This window comes from Nycticebus coucang, chromosome 16 (assembly GCF_027406575.1).
Source record: "Nycticebus coucang isolate mNycCou1 chromosome 16, mNycCou1.pri, whole genome shotgun sequence".
NCBI lineage: Eukaryota > Metazoa > Chordata > Mammalia > Primates > Lorisidae > Nycticebus > Nycticebus coucang.
In genome coordinates, this window is record NC_069795.1 from 88,018,285 (window position 1) to 88,044,784 (window position 26,500).

At 38.9% G+C, this 26,500-nt stretch overlaps 1 protein-coding gene across 2 annotated transcripts; it reads left to right on the plus strand.

Moving 5' to 3' along the window:
* Positions 1-3,749: 3,749 nt before the first annotated feature.
* TRA2B (transformer 2 beta homolog) lies at positions 3,750-25,145 on the plus strand. 2 transcript variants are annotated; one of them, XM_053565861.1, is made up of 9 exons: positions 3,750-4,042; positions 14,951-15,084; positions 16,117-16,279; positions 16,938-17,126; positions 19,640-19,755; positions 21,163-21,246; positions 22,420-22,479; positions 23,386-23,459; positions 24,166-25,145. In XM_053565861.1, the coding sequence occupies exons 1-9, from the start codon at positions 4,007-4,009 to the stop codon at positions 24,174-24,176; spliced, it is 867 nt and encodes a 288-aa protein (XP_053421836.1). In that variant the 5' UTR covers positions 3,750-4,006; the 3' UTR covers positions 24,177-25,145. The 2 variants fall into 2 exon arrangements, with proteins under 2 accessions (XP_053421836.1, XP_053421837.1); XM_053565862.1 differs by lacking the exon at positions 3,750-4,042 and adding an exon at positions 9,656-9,848.
* Positions 25,146-26,500: the final 1,355 nt, after the last annotated feature.

Genomic DNA, 26,500 nt, shown 5'->3' on the forward strand with positions numbered 1-26,500 from the left:
TTGCTTTTTTAGAGGCAGGAACTCGCTGTGTTACCCAGAGTTGGTGTGCAGTGGCATGATCATACCTCACTGCACTCTCTAACGCCTGGGCTCAAGTAATCCTCCCTCCTCAACCTCCTAAGAAGCCAGAATGACATGTGCACACCAGGACACCCAGCTAATTAAAAAAAAAATTTTTTTTTAGAGACAGGATGTGGCTATGTTGCCCAGGCTGGTCTCAAACTCCCAAACTCCTAGGTTCTATGGATCCTCCCAATTTTGTCTCCCAAAGTGCTGAGATGACAGCACCTAGCCTGGATTCAATGTTTTTGACTATCCCTTTTCCTTTTATTTCCATATTCCCATCAACATGGCCAGTCAGGCCTACCCTTTCAGAGTCTCCCCATTCACTCACTCCCCGTTCTTGCTGCCGTGGGAGTCCAGTCCTCATCACCTTATATTTATGGTACCGGAACCACATCCTATGTGGCCATTCAACAGGCTGGCCCTGTGCTAGGTGCTGGACATATAGACACAAATGACACATAAGCCCTCCAGCCTGGCCTCCATGTCTTTGCCAGGACAATCTTGGCTACTTTCAGCAAGTTAGTTTCCTGCTCAGGGACTTATAAAGGCACCCTGTTACCTATCTGATCAAGTCTAAATTCATATTTCCCTTTTTTCCTGTCTCTTTGGCTATAGAAGAAGAAAAATAAATAAATTCATATTTTCCTTTCTTTCACTCACTCAACAACTACTGCATGCCAGGCACTGGTACTAGGCATAAAGCAGTGGGCAAAACAGGTATGTACCCTGTCCTCGAGAAACTTACAGTCTAGTGGAAGACAAAATAAAAGCTATAATCACAGAAATGATAATAAAAATAATTGTATAATTGCTATTGTTTAATTATACTTGTAAATGCTATGAACATCAAGGGCTGCTATAAGAGAGTGTAAACAAGAGATGTAGTCACGAAACACAATGAGGCCAGAGATCTAAGTAGGAGACCGCATTTAGGTGTGTATTGGGAAAAAGGGTATTCCCAGGAAGAAAGAACAACTCTTTCAATGGCCCGTGGCTTAAGAAACAGTAAGAGTGGGGGCGGCGCCTGTGGCTCAGTCGGTAAGGCACCGGCCCCATATACTGAGGGTGGTGGGTTCAAACCCGGCCCCGGCTGAACTGCAACCAAAAAATAGCTGGGCGTTGTGGTGGGCGCCTGTAGTCCCAGGGAGTACTTGGGAGGCTGAGGCAAGAGAATAGCTTAAGCCCAGGAGTTGGAGATTGCTGTGAGCCGTGTGACGCCATGGCACTCTACAGAGGGCCATAAAGTGAGACTCTGTCTCTACAAAAAAAAAAGAAACAGTAAATGTAAGAAACTGTGTGTCTGCAGAATAGTAAACAAGGGGAGGAGAGGCAAGTAAGAAACACATCATGTAGAAAAGTGCAGATCACATTAAGTTTTTTAGATTTTGTCCTAAAAGTTATGGGAAGCCATTGATAGTTTCAGACCATGTGATACCATGACTTGACTTAGGTTTTTTTCCTCCCAATATATTATTATAAACATTTTCAAACACAGTGAAAAGAATTGTAAAATGAACACACATGTCATAAAAGCACTTACATTAGACAATTACAAAGATTTTGCTCCTGACTTGTTTATTTTTTTTGAGACAGAGTCTCACTTTGTAGCCCCCAGTAGTGTGCCGTGGCCTCATAGCTCACAGCAACCTCAGACTCCTGGGTTCAAGTGATTCTCTTATCTCAACCTCCTGAGTAGCTGGGATTACAGGCACGTGCCACAGCTCCCAGCTATTTTTATTTATTTATTTTTTTTTTAGAGACCGAGTCTCACTTTGTCATCCTCGGTAGAGTGCTGTGGCATCACAGGTCACAGCAACCTCCAGCTCTTGGGCTTAGGCAATTCTCTTGCCTCAGCCTCCAGAGTAGCTGGGACTACAGGCGCCCGCCACAACACCCCACTATTTTTTTGTTGCAGTTTGGCAGGAGCCGTGTTCGAACCCAGCACCCTCAATATATGGGACCATGCCCTACTCACTGAGCCACAGGCACTGCTCTCCCATCTATTTTTAGAGGTGGAGTCTGGCTCTAGCTCAGGCTGGCTACTGGGATTACAGGTGTGAGCCATCACGCCTGGCTCTCCTAACTTAATTTTTAAATTAGATCACAATAATTGTCTAAATGTTAAAAGGGGAGAAATAAATTTAATACTGTTTTTTGCAGGGAGAATATAAAGAAGTTTAGAAATGGTACGGCCTAGTGAATATATGATTAAAAGTGAGTAAATGCATAGAAGTACTAACTGCATTGCAATACTTCAAACACAAGTCTCAGAAGAAAGGGTGCTGGAATTGTTTTTTCAGGTTTATCCTTCTGTGTGAACTATGACTCCAATTCCAAGATAATTGTCTGCATCTGACCGTATTTCCTATTAGAACTTTAAATATAGTACTTAAAATTGTGAAAACTCCAACTCCCTGCTCAAGCAATCCACATTCCTCACCCTCCCAGAATGCTAAGATCAAGGCTTCAGCCCCCGCGCCCAGAATCAATTGTACACTGTAAATGAGGGAAGTGCATGATATGTAAGTTATATCTTAATAAAGTTATTTAAAAAAAAATCAGTTACCGGGTGGCGCCTGTGGCTCAAAGGCGTAGGACACCAGTCCTATATGCTGGAAGTGGCGGGTTCAAACCCAGTCCCGCCCAAAAACCGCAAAAAGAAAAAAAAAAATCAGTTACCATCCTTTCTTTTTCTTTTTTTTTTTTTTATTCTTTTTTTTTTTTTTGTGGTTTTTGGCCGGGGCTGGGTTTGAACCCACCACCTCTGGCATATAGGACTGGCGCTCTACTCCTTGAGCCACAGGCGCCACCCACCATCCTTTCTTTTTGATGAACGGGAATATTGAAGCACAGAGGGATCAAGTATTCAATTTCAGAGTTTGGGGTCTTCTATACTTGCTCGGCTAACAGTGCCTTGTGACACCACTGTAGTTGTACATGCCGCTAGCACTTAAAATCATAGTCTGTAATTACGTGTTTAACAATCCTGTATTACATCACTACTTTCTTTAAAATAGATATTGTATCAGATTCCTGTGTTTCAGGATCTGTTTTTTAAAAAAATGAAGGTTTGGGCAGCGCCTGTGGCTCAGTCGGTAAGGCGCCGGCCCCATATACCGAGGGTGACGGGTTCAAACCCGGCCCCGGCCAAACTGCAACCAAAAAATAGCCGGGCGTTGTGGCGGGCGCCTGTAGTCCCGGCTACTCGGGAGGCTGAGGCAAGAGAATCGCTTAAGCCCAGGAGTTGGAGGTTGCTGTGAGCTGTGTGAGGCCACGGCACTCTACCGAGGGCCATAAAGTGAGACTCTGTCTCTACAAAAAAAAAAAAAAAAAAAATGAAGGTTTATGCAGAGAAAAAAAAAGATGTGCAACAAAGATTAAATAAAAAGTAGAAACCCAGTGTACAGATATTTACCTCTCCTACCAAGAGAAACAGAAGCAAAGCACAGAAATTAATAAAGGATGGGAAAAGCAGAGCATCTCCTCCCTTCCCGGCCTTTGATTCTTTCTCTCAAAAGTTCGAGGTGACAGTCAGTCGAGGTCGGTGACATACTGTGCCTGGTGGCGCCCGCAAGACAGACCACCCCACACACTATCTTTCCCGCCTCTTTGAGGCCGGAAGACCCGGGTGGAGCCGCGCGAGGGGTGGGGCTCACGTCACGTCCGGTTCGGGCCGCGCGGTCGCTGGGGAGAGAAAATAGAGCGAGAAGGGGCGGGGCCGAGAATGCGCGCGTTCTGGGCGGGGGAGGAGGCGAGCTGGGGAGCGCCGCGTCACGTCCGGTGGAGGTAGAGCCGGTGCGGAGGCGGCGCGGAACGCTTCAGTTGTGAGCGGGTCGGAAACCGGTGCGTCGTGTGAGGCTGCAGCGGAGCCTCCGTAAGAAGGCGCAAGAGGTTGGCAGCTTCACTGAAGCACATCGAGCGGCGACAGCAGCCAGGAGTCATGAGCGACAGCGGCGAACAGAACTACGGCGAGCGGGTATGTAGGAGTGGTGTAGGGGGCGGCTGTGTGGTCCCAGCTTCTGTCTTTTTAGGCCTGTCGGCCTGAGGTAGGAGGCAGAGATGTTTTAGGCCCCGAAGTCTGAAGCCGGAAGGAAAGGCAGACGACGTTTTAACAAGCCCTTGTGGGCAGAATCTTTAGTCGTGAATCAGGCTGTCGGCGGGTTTGTGTGGCCTCGTGCCCGAGACGGCCGTTTTTTCCGTTATGGGGGTAGGAAAGATTAAAAATGGCCGCTGCGTACCCTCGGTGTTGGGGGAGGGGAGCGGTATCTTACTTCGCCGATGCCTTCCTGCGAAGGGCCGCCGCAGCCATCTTGGGCTGGCGGGCTCGGCGTGCTGCCAGAGGCACAAAATGGCGGAGAGGCCGCGCGTGAGCGCGGGCTCGACTCGCCGCAGGCCGCGCCTCGTAGACCGCGTGGCGGGATGGAAGAAGAAAGACGATGTTCTTGGCCGGTGTTTATGCTATCGAAGGGACCGTCTAGGCTGTTTAGGCTGTTCTTGGGCCTCATAATGTGGAAACTTAAAATAGCCTTACGTTCTGGGCCCGTTAGCTGGAGGGGATAGGGCGAGGTTCTTGTGTTCGGTTTAAGCGGAGCGTTTTTGTCCGATAACTTAGAGTTTTCCAGTCAAGAATTGTTTTCAGAGTATTCTATTAGAAAAGGCCACAAAGATCGCTAAGACTATTTTACGGAGGTTTTTCCCCCCACCCCTGGGAATGTGCGGGAGAAATTGGCGGGCAACAATACATGGCGCCGTTATTTCCTTTCTGTTGAGGCGTTCCAATATTGAGAATCACAACGTATGTTGGTACTTTTTCGTGAGTTTCTACCTCTTAAAAGGTGGAGTTCGGTGAGGGTTAATTAAATTGCAAAATTAAGATCGTAGACTTAGGAAAAGCAGTTTGCCCGTGGGGGCCGTGGGTATGATTAGGTTCGGAAAGCACTGAAGACGCAGAAATAGAGGCTTTCCAGAACTTTACATACTGGCGGCTGAGGGGAATTTGTTAGGAAGAGGACTAGAAAACCAATTTCTGAAGCGGAATATGGTTTTTTGTGTCGTTTTTGAGATTCGTTACGTATTAAGTGTCCCCTTGCTCGTAGAGCTGCTTTAAGATCTGATGGTCGAGTAAGACTATTAAATACCTTAATTTAGTTCGTTACAGTATTTTTAGAAAGAAGCTTCCTCTCGCTTGGCACCTTAACTTAACTGTATAATGAATTTTGGAACTAAAACTAATTGATTTGAAGTAATCAAGCCGTAACACATTCAGGTGAATATTAGATTTTAGGATTTTGATGTTTTTCCGTAAGGTGATACTTAAGTATCGCAGATGTGCGTGATTATTTTTCTTAAGGTTTTGCTTTCTGAGGGTAGAAAAGTTTGGGTTGAGCTCACAGGTGGTTGTGACTTCTGATAGCTATCAGTCGACTGGCCTGTTGAAACTGCTGGTTGGTGTTGGGACGAGGAAGCGCACGTATTTTATTATTAAACACACCGATTATTGGGTGCTTTTGCACTCTTCAGGGAATACAGAATGATTTCTGACCAGAGGAGCTTCCTGGTTGAATGTACATGAGGTTACACATGGAATGCTCCAAAAAGTGTAGTATTGCCCAAGGAAGGATTAACTCTAGCATATTTTACTTGAGGAAGGGAAAAGGAAGTAGATCTGTTTGAGACGTATTATTAATAGAAATTTGAAATGGGTTTTTCTAGTTATAAAAAATTTAATGTTTTTTTGAAATCCTTGGTATTTGATTAATTGTGAAAGGAGAGAAAATTAATATAAGAGTCTTGGCTTTCTGGAAGAGATTTCCAGTCTTTCAAGTTGTAAAATACGTTCACGTTTTTGTGTTTGCATTCCTATCGGAACCTTTAAATGATTGGAATACACCTAAAACAAATACGTTGTCTAGACTCCCTTTGCTGGACAAGCATAAGGCTGAATGGAACAGTATAAAAATTATGCAAGGGGAAAAAAGGTAATGTAAGTCTCTTCAAATCAGCTGGAATTTTCGCCTGTCTGTAATCCAGACACTCCCACACCTTGGCAGCCCTACCTCTCGAGTAAGGGGAGGAGGGCGCTTGAAGTCTCACTGCCTAGTCCTTTAAACTTTAGAAGTACTTTTCCTAAACATAAAGTCGGACGTGTGGAATAAAATCTTCAATTTAGTTTACTAATAGAGTATTTATAAGAACTTTATAATAGAGTTTGTTAGCAATTTTAGAGGTGCTGACTAATAATGGGGGGTGATCAATCTTCAAAGCTCAATAATGATCACAATACACGAGGGCGAGGGTGTGTAAAGCTTATGTTATTGTCTTGTCTTGCACTCAGTCACATTTAAGTCTTATCCTCCTTACCTGTGCAGTTTGTACAAATTAGTCTTTACATAAAGAATCAAGAAATAGGAAACACTATGGGCCAGATGTTTTTATTCAAGATTACAATAGCAAGCAGTTTAAATATGTCTTGACCCAGCAGATACTTTGATTAAAAAAAAAATTTTTGCTGTTTTTTGTAGAAGCAGTGTGTTTGTGACATAGACACATTATCTCTAATCTTGTTCTCTATAGAGGTGACTAGCACCTGGACACCATCTCAGGATGCCTTTCAAAATCTGCAGTTTTTCTCTTCTTCTGCTTAATCTTGGGATATCTTTTTGTATTCTTTATTTTTATTCCCTAACTCTAAATTCTGATTTTCAGAACAAACATCTCTGAATCAATTTCTTTCTGCAGAATTGTAGCCCTCACGCCAAATACCTTCAACAAAGGATTGAGTTAATGTGAAGTGAGAGAAAACTGTTTCGTCTGGTTAGGTTATTAGTCTCTTGAAACCAGGTTGATTTTTTTTTTTTCCCCCTTTTGGTCGTAAGAGTGCTTTAATATTGTGAATGTTTGGAGCTAGAAGGTGGCAATTTCAAACTGAAATTACGAGTGATTTTACAAGGTAAGTACTCCAGGTTTTGTCAAAAGATTGAAGAGGAATTAAGTTGGGGAGAGAACTATTAATGGGATTTGCCTTGTGGTCCTTTTACCCTTTCTCTCCACTAAAACCCCAAACCTAAGCAGTAAACAATAACGCTATCATAGTTGAGTTCCTATTTTGCTAAGACAAAACCAGACATACACATCTCTTGAGCCTTAGCATTTTTTGTTACGCTGATCAATGTTTATGCATACATAAATTGCATTGTTTAAAGGTATGATTGATTAGGAATTATAACGGTTTTTACCCAGGTTTAGTCCTTTAGGTGTGGGTAACAGAATTAGGTTTTGTCATCACTTAACTGTTTTTAAGCTGTAAGCCAAAACAAAAAAAAAGTTATTTCCTGTAGTAAATTAATACTCCCCCAAATCTTCACTTTGAATTAGGTTCTGAGGGTTATTTTCAGATTATCTTTATCACATAGATTGTCACATGCAACAGTTTGGATTAGGCTTTTTGCCTTCATTTTTGTGCTTGGATATTAGATTAAAAGATAGTCTTCTGAAATGTCAAAACATTTGCTTTTGCTGGGAAATAGTGAATGTTTTATGAATGTAAATGTAAGGGTCTGTGCTGTTTTTGCATGAGATTTCTTAAAGCACAGGCATGTGGGATTTTTTTTTTTTTTTTTTTTTTTCTCCCCCAAAGACTATTCTTAGTCTGAAGATTTTTCTATTCATCCACCCTTCTGGTAGACAATTTGGCTGCAGAAAATAATAAAATAGACCGTAATGTATTGGTAAGAGCATTCATTGACTTTCTGTAAAAGGATCACATGTTTTTCTTTCCCCTCTCCCTTCCATTTTTTAGAATATTTATTGCCTTGTCAACTTAATGAGTTTAGTGCATGTTTCATGTTAAATGGATTTTTTGTTGCATCCTCCAGAAACAAAAATTGTGTTGATGGGAAAGTTTCTGTTATTTCTCCGTAGGATCTCTTAACCGAATGTACATGATGTTAGCCTCGTCTTCTGGTTTTATAAATTGAAATTAGCTGCTGAGTTGTAAAAAAAACCTGATACTATAATTAATAGTGATGGCTTTGTTCTTAGAATATAAGAGGGAAGAAGGTTTGGAAGGGGTAGTGAAATAACAGCAGTTAGATGTCCATATAGAAGACAGTATTCATAGAGCTTTGGCCTCTATTTCAGTATCTTCTGCATCTAAGCCCTGTTATCTGTACATAATTGTTAGGCGGCCCTAAGGAAACCTGCTTGGGCATTCTGATTCCACGATTACATTTGTGCTGCCAGCAAACATTTCCCATTACATTTTAGTGATGGATTAAAAGAAAATCAATTACTGTAGCTTCCTTAAATAGCTGTTTAAAATATATTCTAGGATTAAATAAATGAAACAATAATTGACTTTAAAACTAGGCTGGAAATTATGCTGTTATGTTAGATGAGACATCAGAACACGTGCCAGGGTAGCCATGGTTTTTAATGGCTTAATGTTCAGACATATAGATGTCTCTTGTAACGCTTTTTTAAAGAAAACTAAATTTTTCCAAAAGGAAAATAAAATTAAGAAAATGACAGTAAAATAAGATTCAAGGGTGAAATGCAGGATAATGAGGAAAACTAGAATGTTTTATAAAGGCAGTATTTTGTTTGGCATGTTCAGAAGATGCTATTATACTTTGCTGATGTGCTAAATTCTTTTTAATATTTGAGGAGGTGAGCTATAATATTCTTCTAGTATTGCCACCTTTAAAGTAGGATTTCTCCTTTGGACACCCAGAAGACATTATTACTATTTTGTTCATTGAAGGGAAAACGTACCGCAAAATTCTTTTAAAATACCACTGTTTGGATTCAAGTTTGTTCTGCTTTCCTTCCATAGTTACTGGCTTATAGTAGGTTGTTGACTTGATTTTGTCTTTTTATGATTTTAATTCTAAATTTAGTATTTAGACCATTTATACTATAAAATCTCACTAGAGCAGCATTTCTAGGGGTGGGTTAAAACTACAGTTCCAAATTGTCATATTCTGACATTGTCTAATACAGTAAAAAATTGCGTGACATTAAATACGTTTATCTATTGAGACAAGTCACAATATTGTAAACCTCTTAAACCCTGAGCCTTTGTCATCATTGTACAAATGAATTGTCCGTGCTTTCCTTTCTTGCACTTATGTATTAATGTGTCACTTTTTGATAGAGATGTGATTTTGACACGTAACATTTTCTATTGATGAATACAATAAGTAAGAAGTGTGAAATGTAATTGTAGTTTTAAACCGTTAAATGAACAGTAAATGTTCAGAGGCGCACTTCACATTCATCTTAAGCATGATAAATCTATTTGGAGTAAACAAATGAGAGTGATTACCATATATATTCTAGAACCAACAGAAAACTATGTAGTTTCAGATTTTTGAGCTGCATATTCTAGTGTCTTTTTTTTTAATCCAAATCAACAAAGGGATTTTTTTTTTCTAGTTTTCAGTTTTGGCACTGGATTTTATCCTGGAGTTTTAAAATATTCTTCATCCTGTTCTTTTTCTATTAAGGTTAATGTTGAAGAAGGAAAATGCGGAAGTCGTCATTTGACAAGTTTTATAAATGAGTATTTGAAGCTCAGGAATAAGTGAAGCTGAAATTTGAAAAAATAAAAGAAAGAATGCATGCTAATTATCAGACCAGAAGTCCCACTTGTAGAATATTGAGCAATTTGTGTGAAGTGGGGAAGATGAAAGAAGTCAGAATTTGAAACGGAAGAATGAAGAAAAGAAATAAAAATGAAGTTAAGATAAGAAGTAATCTGGAATCAGAAAGCACTACGCTAAGTAATTACTAGTCTGTTTATGTGTCCCTGTATATTTTGCTAAACATGCATGCATTATTTGTTTAATAGAAGAAAATATATACAGGGTAAAGAAGTGCCTTCCAGGGGAAACGTTTAAATTAGGTAATTCTAATTTTAACTGCTTAGTCAAATGATTGAAATGCAATTTAAAAAAAAAAAATTAACTTTTTGTAGTCAAATACCAGGCAGCAGTGAGCTCTCCAGTATGGGTAACAGTTGGCTTCAGTGTTGTCCCCTTTAGATAGATTTTTTTTTTTTTTAATCTAATTCTGCTGGTCCCAGGATATGATTGTGTCCCGAGTTAACAGCTGGTGGTCTGTGCTACTTTCCTGCACTCTTGGAATCCACTGACCCCTTTCTTTCAGTACTGTATGTATTTCAGGATATTGTAGAATGTTTTGTTGTTTTCCTAGCCAGGATGGTATAATGGTATAGAACCAACCCCTCAGAATCAGAGCAAAGCTTTGAACAGGGTAGTGTGGTTTTTTTTGGGGGGGGGGGGTTGTTTTGTTTGTTGGCGTTAAATCGTTACTTTTTTTCCAAATGGCAGAAGTGGAGATCTGTAAGCACTTAGCACTGACCCTAACTTTAAGGTGCATATTTGTTAATAAGTACCCAGGGGTGATTCTTCAAATTCTGTTCACTGCCCATTCCAGCTGAATGACTAGGGTTGGTGCTAAAAATATAATAGCTTTCCTTAGAAGTGGGTCACACACATGGTGAACAGGATAGCTAAATCAAAGTGCAATAATAGGTGCTTTTTATTTCCCTCTTCTGCTATCAACATTTCATTACTAGAATGGTATTAGAGATACAGATTATAAAGTAGCTTTATTCTGGTTCCCTACTCTACTACTCAGAAAATCACATCAAATGTTCTGTTTTTTCCTTTTCTGTCAGCTGATTGGTGTGATGTTGTTACCCTCAGCTGGGTGGGACAAGTATACATATCCGTAATACCCAGTAGCAGCCAGCCAACAATGTTTTCTACCCAATTGAGAATGCCAAGGGTGTCATCTCACAGACTTCTTCCTGAGATGAAGACACCTTAAAACTTCTCTGAGAGTTGTCAGATCTTTAAGCTCTTGGGAAAAATGATTCAGGTGGTATTTCTTAAAGGATCCATTTTCTGGTGCTTTAGAACCTGTTGTCACAGTGTGAAAGTATTTTTGTCTTGCAAACAATTATTGGCATTTATAGGAGGTAGTTTTTGCATTTACTTTTCTCCAATTGTTGGTTTGTAAAACTTCTTGCCATAGATAAACTAATAACATTAAATGTTTATTTTGCATTCTGAGTTACTCATAGAAGAGGCAGATGGCTGAAGTAAAAATGCTGTGAAATGGGTATTTTTATTTAAGCCCATGGATTCTTTTATCAAGTAACCTGAAAAGGCCTTGAGGTCCAAAATAGAGGTTAGCCCCCTAAGAAAAAGAATCCAATTTGGAATCTGATTATGTGAATCAAGCTGTGTAGATTTAAGGTTATGCTGTTACTGTTAGTAAGTCATCTCATTCATTCATTTTTTTATTTCTCCATTAGCCAACACATCTTTGGTTTTAGGGTGTCTTCCCAGGCCATTGGGAAGATGGCGGGTAAAATAGGCCTCTGTGTTCCTGGGACTGGCAGCTATAGGGAAGATTACATTAATCAGAAGGCTGATAGATTATAGGGGCAGGAAGAGCAGGGAAAGAGTTGGGCTTTGGGAAGGGAAACGATGAGAAGGAATGGGTAGAAAGCCATTTCCGCCCATCTGGGAAGATACTGTTGGGAAGGGAAATGATGAGATAGGTAGGAAGCATATTACTTTTGAAGTTATATCCATGAGACTTAACTAGCCTCATAAATGTGTACAATGTTTCTATTAAGGGATATAGATGCCCAACACCAGGTCTTTCTTACACAGGAATTGAATGACCGATCCTTTTATCTTTCAAAATAAAATGTTTTAAGATTTTGCTATTCTTAGAATTAGACAGATGTACATTAAACTTATTTTGTTGGAAGACTATTTCATGTTTTGTTGCCTGATGTGTTCCCTGCAGGTTGTGCGTGTATTAGTTATACAACTTAGATCCTGTCTATGAGAACTTAACATCATTGAGCATTTTCCAGGGAATTTTTGGCTTGATTTTTATTTATGCTGACTTTAATTTTATAATCCCTTTGCTTGGAGCTTTGGTGTCTGAGTAGTTATTTTGGTGAAGCTTTAAATCTGTATTGACACCTACAGCTTTGTTCTAAAAATATAATTAAAGATATTAAGTTTAGGGGCTTTCCCAACTGGTCTTACAGATGTGCCCATGTTTTAAGGTTTAAAGTTAGTGTTACGCTTCAGATTTGGCCGTTCCTTTTAGGTCTCATTTCTTCCACACAGTCTTAAGTTCCTTTGCATATGTTTTCCCAGTAAGTTGAATGGCCAGCATAACTGGAAGAATTTTTAAACTTCCTTAAGAAAATATCCCTGACAGGAAAGATGGTATAGCCCAATGAAGTGTCAGTATAAGATGGAAAGTCTTTACATTTGATATTTCTCTTATTTCTGGTCTAAGAAATGATTGTTCACAAAGTGAGCTACAAGCCTGTTAGTTAAAATGTTATGTCTTTGACTCTTGATCTGTTAAAATGTCATGAGGAAAACTCATTAAGGCTTATTTTCTAAGCTGAAAGCCTCTCAGTGGAGAGGATGGTGAAGCATCTGAGCTTGAAATAGGCTTTTCATTAAATAAAGCAAGAGACTTACCAAGGGTGTTGGCTTTCTACCCATTCTTTATGTTCAGATTCCTTCTAACTGATTATAATTGCTCTTATTGGTAATCTTCTATTGTGAGGCACTCATGTTCTTACTTTCTGAGCAAATTGTTTTGGTTTCCATTAAAAATTCTATAATTCCATGAAGTAATCTTGTTAGCTTTGGAACAAAGGTGTTTAGTGGCTTTGGAGTTCCTCTTTTTTTTTTTTTCCCAAGAGACAGAGTCTCACTTTGTCACCCTCGGTAAAGTGCTGTGGCGTCCCAGCTCAGAGCAACTTCCAACTCCTGGGCTTAGGTGATTCTCTTGCCTTAGCCTCCCAAGTAGCTGGGATTACAGGTGCCCGCCACAACACCCATCTATTTTTTGTTGTTGTAGTTTGGCTGGGGCTGGTATGTGGGGCCGGCGCCCTACTAACTGAGCCACAGGCGCCACTCCAGGGTTCCTCGTTTTTTTTTGTTGTTGTTGTTTGTTTTTAATTAAATCATAGCTGTGTACATTGATATATTCATGGGGCATCATTCACTAGCTTCACAGACTGTTTACCAAGTTTCACATATACCTTTGTAAGATGCACGGTTCCTCGTTTTTTTATCTTCTCTTTTGGACTAATTTTTCCCATGGTAAAAATGGCCTGACTACACCCTTATTTTTTGAGACTTTTGTCCAAGGGAAAAAGGGAGAAATTGTGCTTCTAAATGTCTGTGCTCAGAATATTTGGTAAATCCAAGGGGTCCCCAGAGCAGTGGGTCATCTTTTAAACAATTCTTGGTATTAAAGGCATCTGTTCTTTATTACTATTTTTCAATCTTTTTGTAGTCTACTCATGGAGGGAACAGAGGGGAAAAAGGCTGTCAATATTTCACATCACCTCACCATGTTTTATGACGGCTTTGAGGTCATTTCCCAGCTTTGTGATGCCTAAAGACCTATTGGTCTTTCCTATTATATAAAATATAAGTTTGTCACTTGTGTATATGCTGCTTCTGAGCATCATAGGAAAGGTCTTCCAAATTTTCTTTTCTTTATGTGTTCTGAAATGTTTTGGGCTGTAATTTAAAATAATTCTTAGCCTTATCTTACTCTTTGAAGAATGGTCAGGATACTCTGAAGATCTACCACAGAGACACCTTGTGATAACTCATCTGGAAGCTTCAGCTTTGATTCATACACCTTCCAGTTATTTCTTATAATTGCTTCCTTTTGATTCTTAACATGTGCTCTACCTAGGAAGACTCACTAGACTTTAGGCCTTTTATTTTGCTTAAGTTGAATGGCCTAAAATAAAAGCTGTCTACTTTGGTATTGCTATCTTTCTTAACTATCCGACTGCTGAGTTCTGTTCGTCTCACCTTCACTGTTTTTGATGCCTTGGCAGAACTTTTCCCTGGTTCTGTTACTTACATATACCTTTTCTGCTGATTAATTAAGCATATGTATTTGGCCTGTTAATGAACTAGTTGATCTTGTTAGCATTCTTTAGAGATCTTTTTCATGGCACTTGCTTGGCAGCTAGTCCCAGTTTTGATTGGGAACGCTGTGGGTACATAGTATTTATCTAGTTGTCACTTTTTGCATAAAATGAGCTATTATTAGTTTACTTTGGCTCATCTATTTAGGTTAAGGGGGGCTGTGGATCTATGGCACTCACCCTACTCTTCTGCATAATTCACTGCCTTTTTAATGTAGCTCCGTCTAGTTGCTTTCAGTTTGTTGGGGGTCTCCCACTATGGTTAGGTGGAATGGAGTTTTACATATGGACTTTAGTCTTTCAAGCTGGTCCTGGCTTTCTGCTAGGTTTCTACTTCTCTCTAGGACTTGAAACTGAGATGACAATGCTTGTCTTTTTCCCTCCACTCAAAAATCCATCTTTTGAAAAGTTGAGGTCTTTTAAAAAGATCCATTATAAAAGTAAGTTTTGTAAATTTTGTAGGGTTTTGTTTTTAATGACTGTAACTTAATTGAAAATAGGTATAAAGTATAGGCGACATAAGTTAATAAGGTTCTTTATCACCCTAGTGAGTAATACTCCCAAAACATAATCCTTGGACAGTTCCCTTAACTGTTTGGCTTTGGCATCCCTTTCAGAAGGGAGTGGGGTCAGATAACTCTTATCCCTGCTCCAAAAAGGTGGAAGAAAGGACAAGTTAATTGATATTTATGTCAGTTGGAGCTATGAAACGATAACACCAGGTATACTCAGTTCCCTTACCTGTGTTTTCTTATCTTGGAAGGGGATTGCTCTCCCTCACCATTTATCTTACAGCAGCTTTGTTTGTTTTTAAAGTTGCCCAGGAAGTATACAAATTAAACTTTTGACATCTACGTGTAGGAATCCCGTTCTGCTTCCAGAAGTGGAAGTGCTCACGGATCGGGGAAATCTGCAAGGCATACCCCTGCAAGGTCTCGCTCCAAGGAAGATTCCAGGCGTTCCAGATCAAAGTCCAGGTCCAGATCTGAATCTAGGTAAGAAAGACTGTCTTGAGATTTTCTTGTTACTCTTAGACATTGGTGTGCGCTTTGTAAACCAGGAAGATAGAGAGGGTTAGATCTTTCGTTGGCCTATTTAATATTGGTACTAGAAATAAACTTAAGTTCTGGGAGACAGAAGACTAATTGGTTAAGAGCCTGGGCTTTTAGTCAGGGTTCAAATCTTACCTCTATTTTTGTTGATTTGGGTAGATTGTACTTAACCTTTTCAACTTTAGCTTCATTATCTGTAAAAGGCAAGTTAGTGATGGTACCTGTTCTTCAGAGTTGTTGTGTGAGGACTCACTATGAGTGTAAGTAAACTGCTTCTTAGTATGGCAGATATGCTACAGAAAATTGGTTATCAGTATTTGCAATTCTGGATAAATACATACCTGGTGCTTTTTTTTTTTCTTTATCTGTTTCAAAGATCAGGCTATACATCCTAGTTTGCCTGAGACAATCCTAGTTTATGTCTGTTGTCAGGCATAATAAACAGCACCCCCTTTTCTCAAACATGTTCTAGTTTAGATGATGACTTCACAGATAATTCTAGACAAAAGCCACTCTCTGATTTTTTTTTTTTTTTTTTTTTTCCTTAACTGCTGGGGGAACTTCCTGTGATGGTGATGCTGTTACCTTGTAAGCTAATGGTAGGCATAATGGTAGATGCAGAAAAACGGAAGGTAGTCTTCTGAGGGGAAAGATGGGCACAAACCAAGCTATTTAAGTGCTGCATGCTTTACTTTTTAAAAAGGTGATTATGTTGATTTTTAATTTCCCTTTATCTTGATTTGAAGAAATGTTGGGAGAAGAACTTGTGGGTTTGGAACACTTCAAGCAAAATTGAAATGACTGTAGATTAAAATTATAGAGGAAAGGTATTGATCCCACTTAATTTATAGGCATGTTATCATATGCTTGGATTGTGTTCCTTCTGGGATTTAATTCTAGAGTTATAAACTTAAAAAAATCAAAGACCATATTTGTCAGTTATTTAGTCATAACCTTAAAGGCTTTGTTTTGCAGGTCTAGATCCCGAAGAAGCTCTCGAAGGCATTATACAAGGTCACGGTCTCGTTCCCGCTCCCATAGACGATCTCGGAGCAGGTCTTACAGTCGAGATTATCGTAGACGTCACAGCCACAGCCATTCTCCCATGTCTACTCGCAGGCGTCATGTTGGGAATCGGGTAAGATGCAAAGCTATTTTTTGAAACAAAGAATTTTAGGTTAAGACTGATTGACAGTGGAGCTTTAGTAATGAATACATGACAAATCTTCAGAGGGGTTTTAGTGTTTTGAGATTCTCATTTTAAGTTACTAGCTTCTTTTAGGCTATCAGGCATTGTATTGATATACCAATATAACTAAGTCCATCAAGAAAAACATTCCAGGCTTGGTGCTCTCATCTCTGGGGTTAGAGTGCTGGCCATGTACACTGAGGCTGGCGGGTTCAAACCCACTGCAGGTCTGCTAAACAACAGTAACAACTACAAAACAAAAAGCCTAGCCAGGCATTGTGGTGGGCGCCTGTCCCAGCTACTCGGGAGGCTGAGGCAAGAGAATCGCTTAAGCCCAAGAGTTTGTGTTTGCTGTGAGCTGTGATGCTACAGCACTCTACAGAGGGCAACATAGTGAGACTTTATCTATAAATAAATAAAGTCAAACTCTACATGTTCTTACCTCTTCCTGGCAACTCAATCCATTGTGTATGTGACATGTCTTAATTCAACCTTAAAAACATTTTCAGCACTTTGTTACTTACATTTTTTTGGTTAGTCTATGGTTTACTTAAACTTTGATTTATGGTAAGTTTTCAAAGTTTGAATTGCATTTTTCTATTTCTAGGCTAATCCTGATCCCAACTGTTGTCTTGGAGTATTTGGGTTGAGCTTGTACACCACAGAAAGAGATCTAAGAGAAGTGTTCTCTAAATATGGTCCCATTGCAGATGTGTCTATCGTATACGACCAGCAGTCTAGGCGTTCAAGAGGATTTGCCTTTGTATATTTTGAAAATGTAGATGATGCCAAGGAAGTGAGTAAAACTTTTATTTTACCCTTTGTAAAAACCAGTTCAGTTAATTCCCAAGCATTAATAACCAAGCGCTTAGATAAGGACAGTTTTGCTTTTTATGGTGTAAATAGGATATATATCTGCAGTTTCAGTCAAAGGAGTAAATTCTTGAGGAACAAATACTGAAATAATTGTCATAGGAAATTTTAAATACATGTAGAACAACAAAATTTTGTGTAACCTAGGGCAATTGGTCCTTCTACCCTGCCTCACTGGTTATAACCAACTGGGGTCAGCTATATTCCGGTTTAGTCTTTTTGAAGTTCTGACATAATCACTTAGTGATATTGATGTATGTATGCATATAGTTCATATATATTGTTATAGTGTTTATAAATACCCAAATGTTATGAAAACAGTATTCAGAGTAATTTAGAGTTTCTAATCCTAATTTACATGAAGCTGTTTTCTACAATAGAAAATAATAAGCAACAAAGTTATGACTAAGGAGGGAAAAGAAACTGATTTTGAGTATCTGTTGGCAATGAAGGATTTCATGTTATTTTTGAATTTGACTTGAAGCTCAGGATGCAGAAAGTATAAAGCAAAAAAAAAAAAAAGTATAAAGTTAGTATATGAAGTGGATTCCATTTAAGAAATTCAGACTTGAGGTGCATGTGGAAAATAGCTGAAGTCGTCATAAAGAAATTATAAAAAGGGCAGCACTTCAGCCAAACTGCAACAGAAACATACCTGGGGTTGTGGGGGGGCGCCTGTAGTCCCAGGTCCTTGGGAGGCTGAGACAAGAGAATCACCTAAGCTGAGAGTTGGAGGTTGCTGTGAGCTGTGATGCCACAACCCTCTACCGAGGGTAGGATAAAGTTAAGACTCTATACAAAAAGAAGAATTATAAAAAGAAACTGATATACACTTAATGCCAAGCCCCCTCTGATGGTCACAGTTGAGATTAGGAATTCAGTTGAGCCCTAGGCAAAATCTTTCGGGTTTTATTTTTTTTAATATTTCTTAATATCTGTCTAATCATAGAATAGGCAGAAGCATTTTATATACATAGTTCTCATTTTTGAGCCATGTGTGGTATATATGCCTATAGTTCCAGCTACTCGAGAGGTTAAGGTGGGAGGATCACTGAAGCCTAGCAGTTGGAATCCAGCATGAGCAACATGGTGATACTTTCCATCTCTTACCCCACAAAAATATATATATATTTTGGGGCAGGGGGCCTGGGTTAGGTTTGAACCTACCATTTCCAGCATATGGGGTTGGTGCCCTACTCCTTTAACAGGAGTAACTAATGAAGCATTAAAAGCTGGATGCAACCCATTGGATTGCTGGGTAGCTTTGCAATTTTAAGACATTTGAAGGGACCTTTTAAGATGTCATTTAGTTTTATTTTTTTAAAACTTGAGATTCCAAAAGATCTAAGTAGAATTTTTCCAAGATCACCAATTGCCTAATTTAATTTTGCTAGAGGAGCACAGCATAGTACTGTGAAAAAAACAGCATAATTTTTCTATAAATCTGTAGTGTCAGAAGCTGTTTCGACGCAGAAATGTTATCTTGAACATTCTAATTAGAAGATCACAAAACACTGGAATTATCTGCCTAGGTGAAAGGTTGTTTCTTCAAATTGTGAACAAACTCCAGTGAATATTTTTAAGTGCATGCTATATGTGTTCTTGGCTTTTCTTCATCTTTTCGTCTTAGCTTTTGCTTTCCAGAACAAGGCTGGACAAACTTTTCGAAGATTAAGTAGTAAATATGTTAGGCTTTTTGAGTCATGGAAATATGGAAAAGAATGAGGGGGGGGGCAGTCAGTATTCTAGTGAAACATTGATAGGCGTTTGAAGTTTGAATTTTTTAAATTATAACTTACGAAATGCCGAGGCTTGTTTTTTATTTAAATTCGTAGCTTATGGCTCAGTGTCCTACAGGTTATAATTTGACAACTACGCACTGCTTTAGTCTAGAAACACTGTCAAATTTGAGGTTAGGGATAGTAATTGCTTTGTTTTAATGACCAGTTTTTACAAAATGAAATTTCTTAGAAGGAATAAACCAATTTTAAATTGTAGACCATCTGAGCTTACCAGTGTTAAAATAACTTAATGCTGGCTGGGCATGGTGGCTCATGTAAGCCTATTGCTCTGGGAGGCTGAGGCAAGTGGATTGCTTGAGCTCAGGAGTTCAAGACCAGTCTGAGCCAAGAGCAAGACTCTCCATTCTTACTAAAAAAAAAAAAAATAACAGAAAAAAAAATAAGGTGACTTTGGCGGGTGCCTGTAGTTCTAGCTACTCAGGAGACAGAGGCAGGAGGTTTCCTCAAGCCCAAGAGTTTAAGGTTGCTGTGAGCCATGCCACCGCAGCATACTACCCATAGCAACAGAGTGAGACTCAAAATAATAACTTCATGCTACACCTAACTGAAACTCTATTTGAACCTTAGTCATAGCCATAGGATAATTGGTGGCTCTGTCCAAAATGTCTGTCAATAGTTGATTTATCTTTTAAAGGCTAAGGAACGTGCCAATGGAATGGAGCTTGATGGTCGTAGGATCAGAGTTGATTTCTCTATAACAAAAAGACCACATACCCCAACACCAGGAATTTACATGGGAAGACCTACCTAGTAAGTTCATTTATGAGGTAAAAATTCGATTGAAAATTCAGTTCACTTCCTCCAAGAAACACCTGTGGGGAAAGGGGTCTTTTGCACTTGCACTAATTCACAGTGCAAATTAAAACTAAAAACTCTGAGGGAGTCTACCTAAATGGAAGCATTGTAACCTAATTCCTTGTACCGTCAAATTAACCTGAAACAATAAAACTACTTCAGTGGATTATATACAAAAATACATGGAAGCATTTCTGTTTATATTTGCTTAACACTTTTAAATCACATTCTACTTTCTCAAAGAAAAGCCATAAATTTTGGCTTTACTCACTAATTGTTAAAAGTAGGGCATTTTCCCTATAATAGAAACATAACCATTACAAATAATAAGTTTATATAAATCTTAAATAAGTATAATTTTTAGGCCAGGCAAGGTGGTTTATACCTGTAATCCTAGCACTCTAGGAGGCCGAGGCAGGTGGGTGGATTGCTTGAGTTCAGGAGTTTGAGACAGAGCCTGAGCATTATGGTGGGCGCCTGTAGTCCCAGCTACTTGGGGGTTGAGCCCAAGAGTTTGAGGTTGCTGTGAGTTATGATGCTACAGCAGTCTACTGAGAGTGACAAAGTGAAACTCGCACCAAAAAGTGCATTTTTTAGTTTTTTTTTTTTGTTTGTTTGGGTTTTTTTGCAGAATGGAAAACAGGTTTTGGTTAATTGTACATCAAAGGATACTTTTTTCCCCCTTTGTTGTGATAGTGACCAAATGTGTACATTATTGACAAACTTTTTAATTGGATTTATTTTTTGTAGTTTTGGGGCCAGGGCTGGGTTTGAGCCCGCCACCTCCAGCATATGGGGCTGGCGCCCTACTCCTGTGAGCCACAGGCACTACCCAATTGGAATTTATTTTTAAAATTAAAATGTTCTTACATAAGATAGAGAATTGTAATTATGTATCATTATTCTCCTTATAAGCGGTTTCCCACTCCCAAAATGACATTTTTTATAAGGTTTTATTTTTCTTTTGAAAATATGTGCGATGAGAAAGTAAATCAGTAGATCTGTGTGCCTCCTTAATCCAAAAATTTTTAATACTTACAGTTAAGTAAAAGACAATGTTTGTCCCATATTAGTGAGAATTATGAAAGAAATAATGCCCATTTTTTTCCAATTAACATCAGAAAAGGCCTACTAGTAAATACCATCAGTTTTGTTCAGAAATAAGGAAATTACACTTTTCCAGTCATGTCCATAGAGCTTATCTGCAGGTTGTTACCCTCAAGACCTAAATAAAGCATGCTACATGGTGTTGAGCTGCTGCTAAATATCAGAACCAGTTTTTAATAATAAAAGTCACATCCAAGATGGTAGAGAAGACTGTGCCATATTTTTAAAAAGATGTATGATTATTATTATTCGTAGTGGCAGTTCACGCCGTCGGGATTATTACGACAGAGGGTATGATCGAGGCTATGATGATCGAGACTACTATAGCAGGTCATACAGGTAAGTTGTGATGTAGAGTGGTCACTGTAATCGGAAGCATTTTAGGCTTCAGAAGAAATAACAGCAGGAGTTCAAAGCGGATTTCAAGGTCTGTGTCTTTTTAATTAATTTGGTATATATGTACTTAGTTTTCTGTTCAAAAACTATTCTAGAATATAAATAGGGGAATTTAAGCGATGATTTGGGATATATTAACAGATTTTCTTTTCTTTCCAAACATAAAGTTCTTTTGTTTTTTGGTTTGAATTCAAAGTCTGAATTCTTTAATTTAAAATAACAGGAAATAATTGTAGCCTATATTATTTATTTATTTATTTATTTTTAGCTTATATAATTTAAAATCGTGAATTTAGTATCGCAATCAATGGTCAACAGGTTCTTTTTGTTGCCAAAAGTTGATACTTTAGGTAGGGGTTTTGGTAGAAAGATGCTCATGCTTAAAAAAGATACCTTTGAGAGTATTTCCAAATGTAAAAATAAACTAAAATCTCTATTTTTTTAGCAGCGATGGGTAATTTAGACCCTTCCTGCTTTGTTAAAATATAAATTTATGTAATTAGGTATTAGCCACAACAAAATCCTTAGTACCTTAGTTTGGTATTGAGGTACGGGTTTTTTTCCCTGCGTTGTTTGATAATGTTTGACAGTTGTCAGTATGTCACTATCTGAAACTGATTTATTACAGTTGCTAACCAATGGAGGGGGGCATTTAGGGACTTGACCCCACTGACGGTTTATGTTCACATATTCTGTGTCTGCTTAACAAATGTACCGGTCCCTTGGCCCTCCCCCCTAATTGGCTAGCAGCCATTGCGTGTGTTCTGAACGTAAGCATTTTATCACTTAAAAAATTCCTTTTTTTCTTTTAACCATCCTTGTATTGAGTAAAATTTAAAGGATTAATTTGTGGAGGATGAGAAAAATTCTTATGCTGATTTTTTTTTTTAAAAATCATTCAAGAGCATTTGCCTAAAAATGTCCTGTGTTCTAATGATACTCTTTTTAGCCACCAGAGAGCTCTATGCCAGGTTCTGAAAAGACTGGCAAAAGGTTCTTAATCATTTTGCTCACAATAAAGTAGGTATTACTTGTGCTTTGTGGAAATTTTTATTTTACTGAATAAAAGATATAATTTTTTCAAAAACTGAATGTTACACTTTCCTGTCTTCACAGGGGAGGAGGTGGAGGAGGAGGAGGATGGAGAGCTGCTCAAGACAGGGATCAGATTTATAGGTATGCCAGGAGAGGATTTATTTAACCTCTGGACCATAGTAGAAAGCCTAACATTAAGATAGTTATCTCCAGATACTTTGGTAGTTAATTTATAAGTGGATTCACACAGAATTGGAATTCTTTTTTTTTTTTTTTTTTTTTTTAAAGACAGAGTCTCACTGTACCACCCTCGGGTAGAGTGCCGTGGCGTCACACAGCTCACAGCAACCTCTAACTCTTGGGCTTACGCGATTCTCTTGCCTCAGCCTCCCGAGCAGCTGGGACTACAGGTGCCTGCCACAACGCTCGGCTATTTTTCTGTTGCACTTTGGCTGGGGCTGGGTCCGAACCCGCCACCCTCGGCATATGGGGCCAGCGCCTTACTCACTGAGCCACAGGCGCTGCCCCAGAATTGAATTCTTGAAGTTCATAAGAATATTCTTAAGTTAAATGACTTTTATAAAAGGCTTTGCGTGTTTAAACATTAAATTTTTAGCCATTTTTTATCATGTTCTTACACTTCATTTGCTTTTATAAACATCTTAAGCGTATTGATACTCAAAGCCTGTCTTTATACAAAACAAAATCACTTGAAACACTAGTGAAATCTGGTTTGGATGTTAGTCCATTTGGGTGTGGTTGGAATTAGTTAATGGTAAGGGAATTTTCTTTTTCTTAAACATTACTTCAGAAAATTTAAAAGAAGAGTAAATTAAAATAGAGCTAGGAGTATTAAACCTCTGTTAATTTAATACTTATTTGATATGTGGGCTTTACTCCGAGTCCTAGAAATCCCATGACTAATGGAATATTTTTGAAAAGTTCATGAAGAGTTCTTCGGGAACAGGGGCGGGGAGGGGGGTGTAATGTCATTTAGTCTAATAGTGATTTATGGAGATTTAAGACAGTTTCGACATTTGTTTACAGAAGGCGGTCACCTTCTCCTTACTATAGTCGTGGAGGATACAGATCACGTTCCAGATCTCGATCGTATTCACCTCGTAAGTTTTTATCTTGATGTAGTATGTGTGTGTGTGTGTGTGTGTGGTAATAATACCACAGATAATGGGTTCGTGTAATTTTATCTGTTACGTTCGCACACATTTCGAATGTTTGAGGGTTCAAGAAAGTTGATGAAGATGACCTTTAGAATTCTGTTTTTGCTTTTAATTAAAATAGTAAAAGTAACAGTCTATTAAATTTTAGACAACTTTGAAAAGAGTTGCTCTGGCTGGGCATGGTGGGGCTCACACTTGTAATCCTAGCACTCTGGGAGGCCGAGGTGGGTGGATTGCTTTAGCTCACAGGTTCAAGACTAGCCTGAGCAAGAGTGAGACCCCATCTCTAAAAATAGCTAGGTGTCATGGTGGGCAACTGTACTCCAGCTACTTGGGAGACTTGAGGTGAAAGGATCCACGTGATCCCAAGAGTGTGAGGTTGCTATGAGTTGAAGGTGCCACGCACTCCACCAAGGGTGACAAAGTCAGTGTCTCAAAAAAAAACCTTAGCTCTCAGATTTGGTTTATACTTCGCAACTATTTCTGTTTAACATTGGGTATCTTGTTTCTAGTGTTAACACTTCGGTAGAAGTCTTCTCTAATCTGGTCCATAAGAATTTCCTAATGGCAGAACAACCTAAAATTCTTAGCATTAAAGCACAATTGATAATGTTCCCTTAATATTAAAGCCTGATTGTTTTCTTTCTAGGTCGCTATTGAAGCATGAAGCTGAAGACTTTCTGAAACCTACCCTACAGCTGGGATATTGTTTGTGGACAATATTTTTTATTGTCTCGTTTAAAAAGTGAACAGTGCCTAGTGAAGTTAGGTGACTTTTACACCTTTTATGATGACTACTTTTGGTGGAGTTGAAATGCTGTTTTCATTCTGCATTTGTGTAGTTTGGTGCTTTGTTCAAAGTTAAGTGTTTTCAGGAAAGTATGTTTTGCATGTATTTTTTTACAGTCTAAATTTTGACTGCTAAGAAGTTTCTATTGTACAAAACTTCATTTAAAAGGGTTTTTTACTGAATCCAGGGTATACTGAAGATCGAAGCCTGTATAAAATGCTACCAAATGGCAAAAAGCAACAATAAACAGTTTGATTTTTACTTTTCTTTCTAACATATCAGTGCTTAGCAGAACTGTTCAGATTTTGTTGTCAGTAGTAAATTTAAAGATAAGATGGCCGTTTTCTTCAGTCCATGAAACATACCATACTTAATATACCTGCAACTAAGTGTTAAAAATTATGCTCTGTAACTCTGTACTGCTAGTGTTAGAACTAAAAATCTTCCAATACAACAAATGCTTAATGGCTTATATTAATGTGGATTTGTCAGCCTCTATGTAATCTGTAATAACATATATAGCAGGGAGTAAGAAGAGTTGCCCAATATATGCCTTCAAAGGCTATTTCTTAAAACTGTTAAAAGGGTATAATGGTATTTCAAACAGCAAGTAACAATACATTCCACCACAAATGTACTCTTGTTCTTCTAGCTTTAGACCATATGAAAAAACTGGGTGCTCCAAAGTATGGGATAAGAGAAGGGAACACTACACCTGTGTCATGGATGAACTGAAGACTTTGCCTGTTCATATTATTTTCAGGTCCTTTGCTTACCAAAGGAAGCCCAATTTCACTCAAATGTTTTGAGAACTGTGTTTAAATAAATGCAAATGAAAAACATTGGTGGTGCAACTCAGTTTACACAACAAATATTTCGGATTTGTTACTTATTAAAATTTTTCTATCATCTGCAAGATACACAGAGGGTAACGAGATACATCTCCATTTAGGGATGAAAAATAACTTTGACCTCTATCAATAACTTGAGGGTTCCTAAAATGGATGTTTTTTGTATTGGTTCTTTTTTCATTTGGGTAATTTTCATGACCAGTTTAAGTGGCCATGCCATGATCTGAACCTAGGTAGTCTTAGTTCACTCTCCTGCTACCCTTTAGTGTTGAGGCAGCCAGATGACTAGAAAGTATCGGTAATGCATCATACTTGCAGATCCTACATTGTAAAACTTAATAGAGGCAGGGTTTTGGTTTTTTAGTTTGTTTGGAGACAGAGCCTCAAGCTGTCGCCCTGGGTAGAGTGCAGTGGCTTCACAGCTCACAGCAACCTCCAACTCCTGGGCTCAAGCGATTCTCCTGCCTCCTCCTCCTATGAGTAGCTGGGACTACAGGTGCCGAGCCAGGCAGGGTGTTTTAAATGCCTACTAACTTGGTAACTCAGAATACATCTTGTACCCCTGTGTGTTTACTTCCAGTAAGAATGTGGAATTTAAATGCTATGTCCATGATTGATTATTTCACTTTCAACCAGTGATAAGTGGCTACACAATTATTTGCATCAGTTGAGTTTTAGAATGTGGACAGAAGAGGGTAGAGTTTACAAGTGGATAAAGGCTGAGAAATCTGGTCTTACAGTCAGTGTGTGTATGAGGGATTGTGGTGTGCTTATAGCTATCTTCTTAAGGGAGAGTTGTATTAACTTTCATATTCCTGTAATGATTTTTACCCTTGTACCCAGAATATATAGTATAATGGTATGAGTGTAAATTTACTAGGGAACTGACTTGTTTGGGTAAGGATGCTTAAATGTTCGCATCTTAGTGGTGCCATAATTTGTGGCTGCAGTAGCTCTCACAGTTTGCAAGTTTTTTTTGTGGGGGGGGGTTTAGAGACTATCTCATTTTGTCACCCTCAGTAGAGTGCTGTGGTGTCACAGGTCACAGCAACCTCCCGCTCTAGGGCTTAGGCGATTCTCTTGCCTCAGCCTCCAGAGTAGCTGGGACTACATGTGCCCGCCACAGCGCACAGCTATATTTTTGTTGTGTTGCAGTTTGGCTGGGGCCGGGGTTGGACATGCCAGCCCCCTACTCCCTAAGCAACAGGTGCTACCCACACAGTTTGCAAGTATTAAATGGAAAATGCCAGAAAGCATGATTGTGAGTACTGTGATCAAATCTTGGGCCATCTTGCTTTGTACATGGAGTATCCCTTTCACCAGTCTTCTATCCAAGTTGGATA

Bases quoted from the DNA above. Each gene is read 5' to 3' on its own strand.
- TRA2B (XM_053565861.1), top strand. From the start codon at position 4,007: ATGAGCGACAGCGGCGAACAGAACTACGGCGAGCGG. The intron at 19,756-21,162 runs GTAAGTTCATTT...TATTATTCGTAG, and splicing joins TACATGGGAAGACCTACCTA to TGGCAGTTCACGCCGTCGGG. The intron at 22,480-23,385 runs GTATGCCAGGAG...ATTTGTTTACAG, and splicing joins GACAGGGATCAGATTTATAG to AAGGCGGTCACCTTCTCCTT.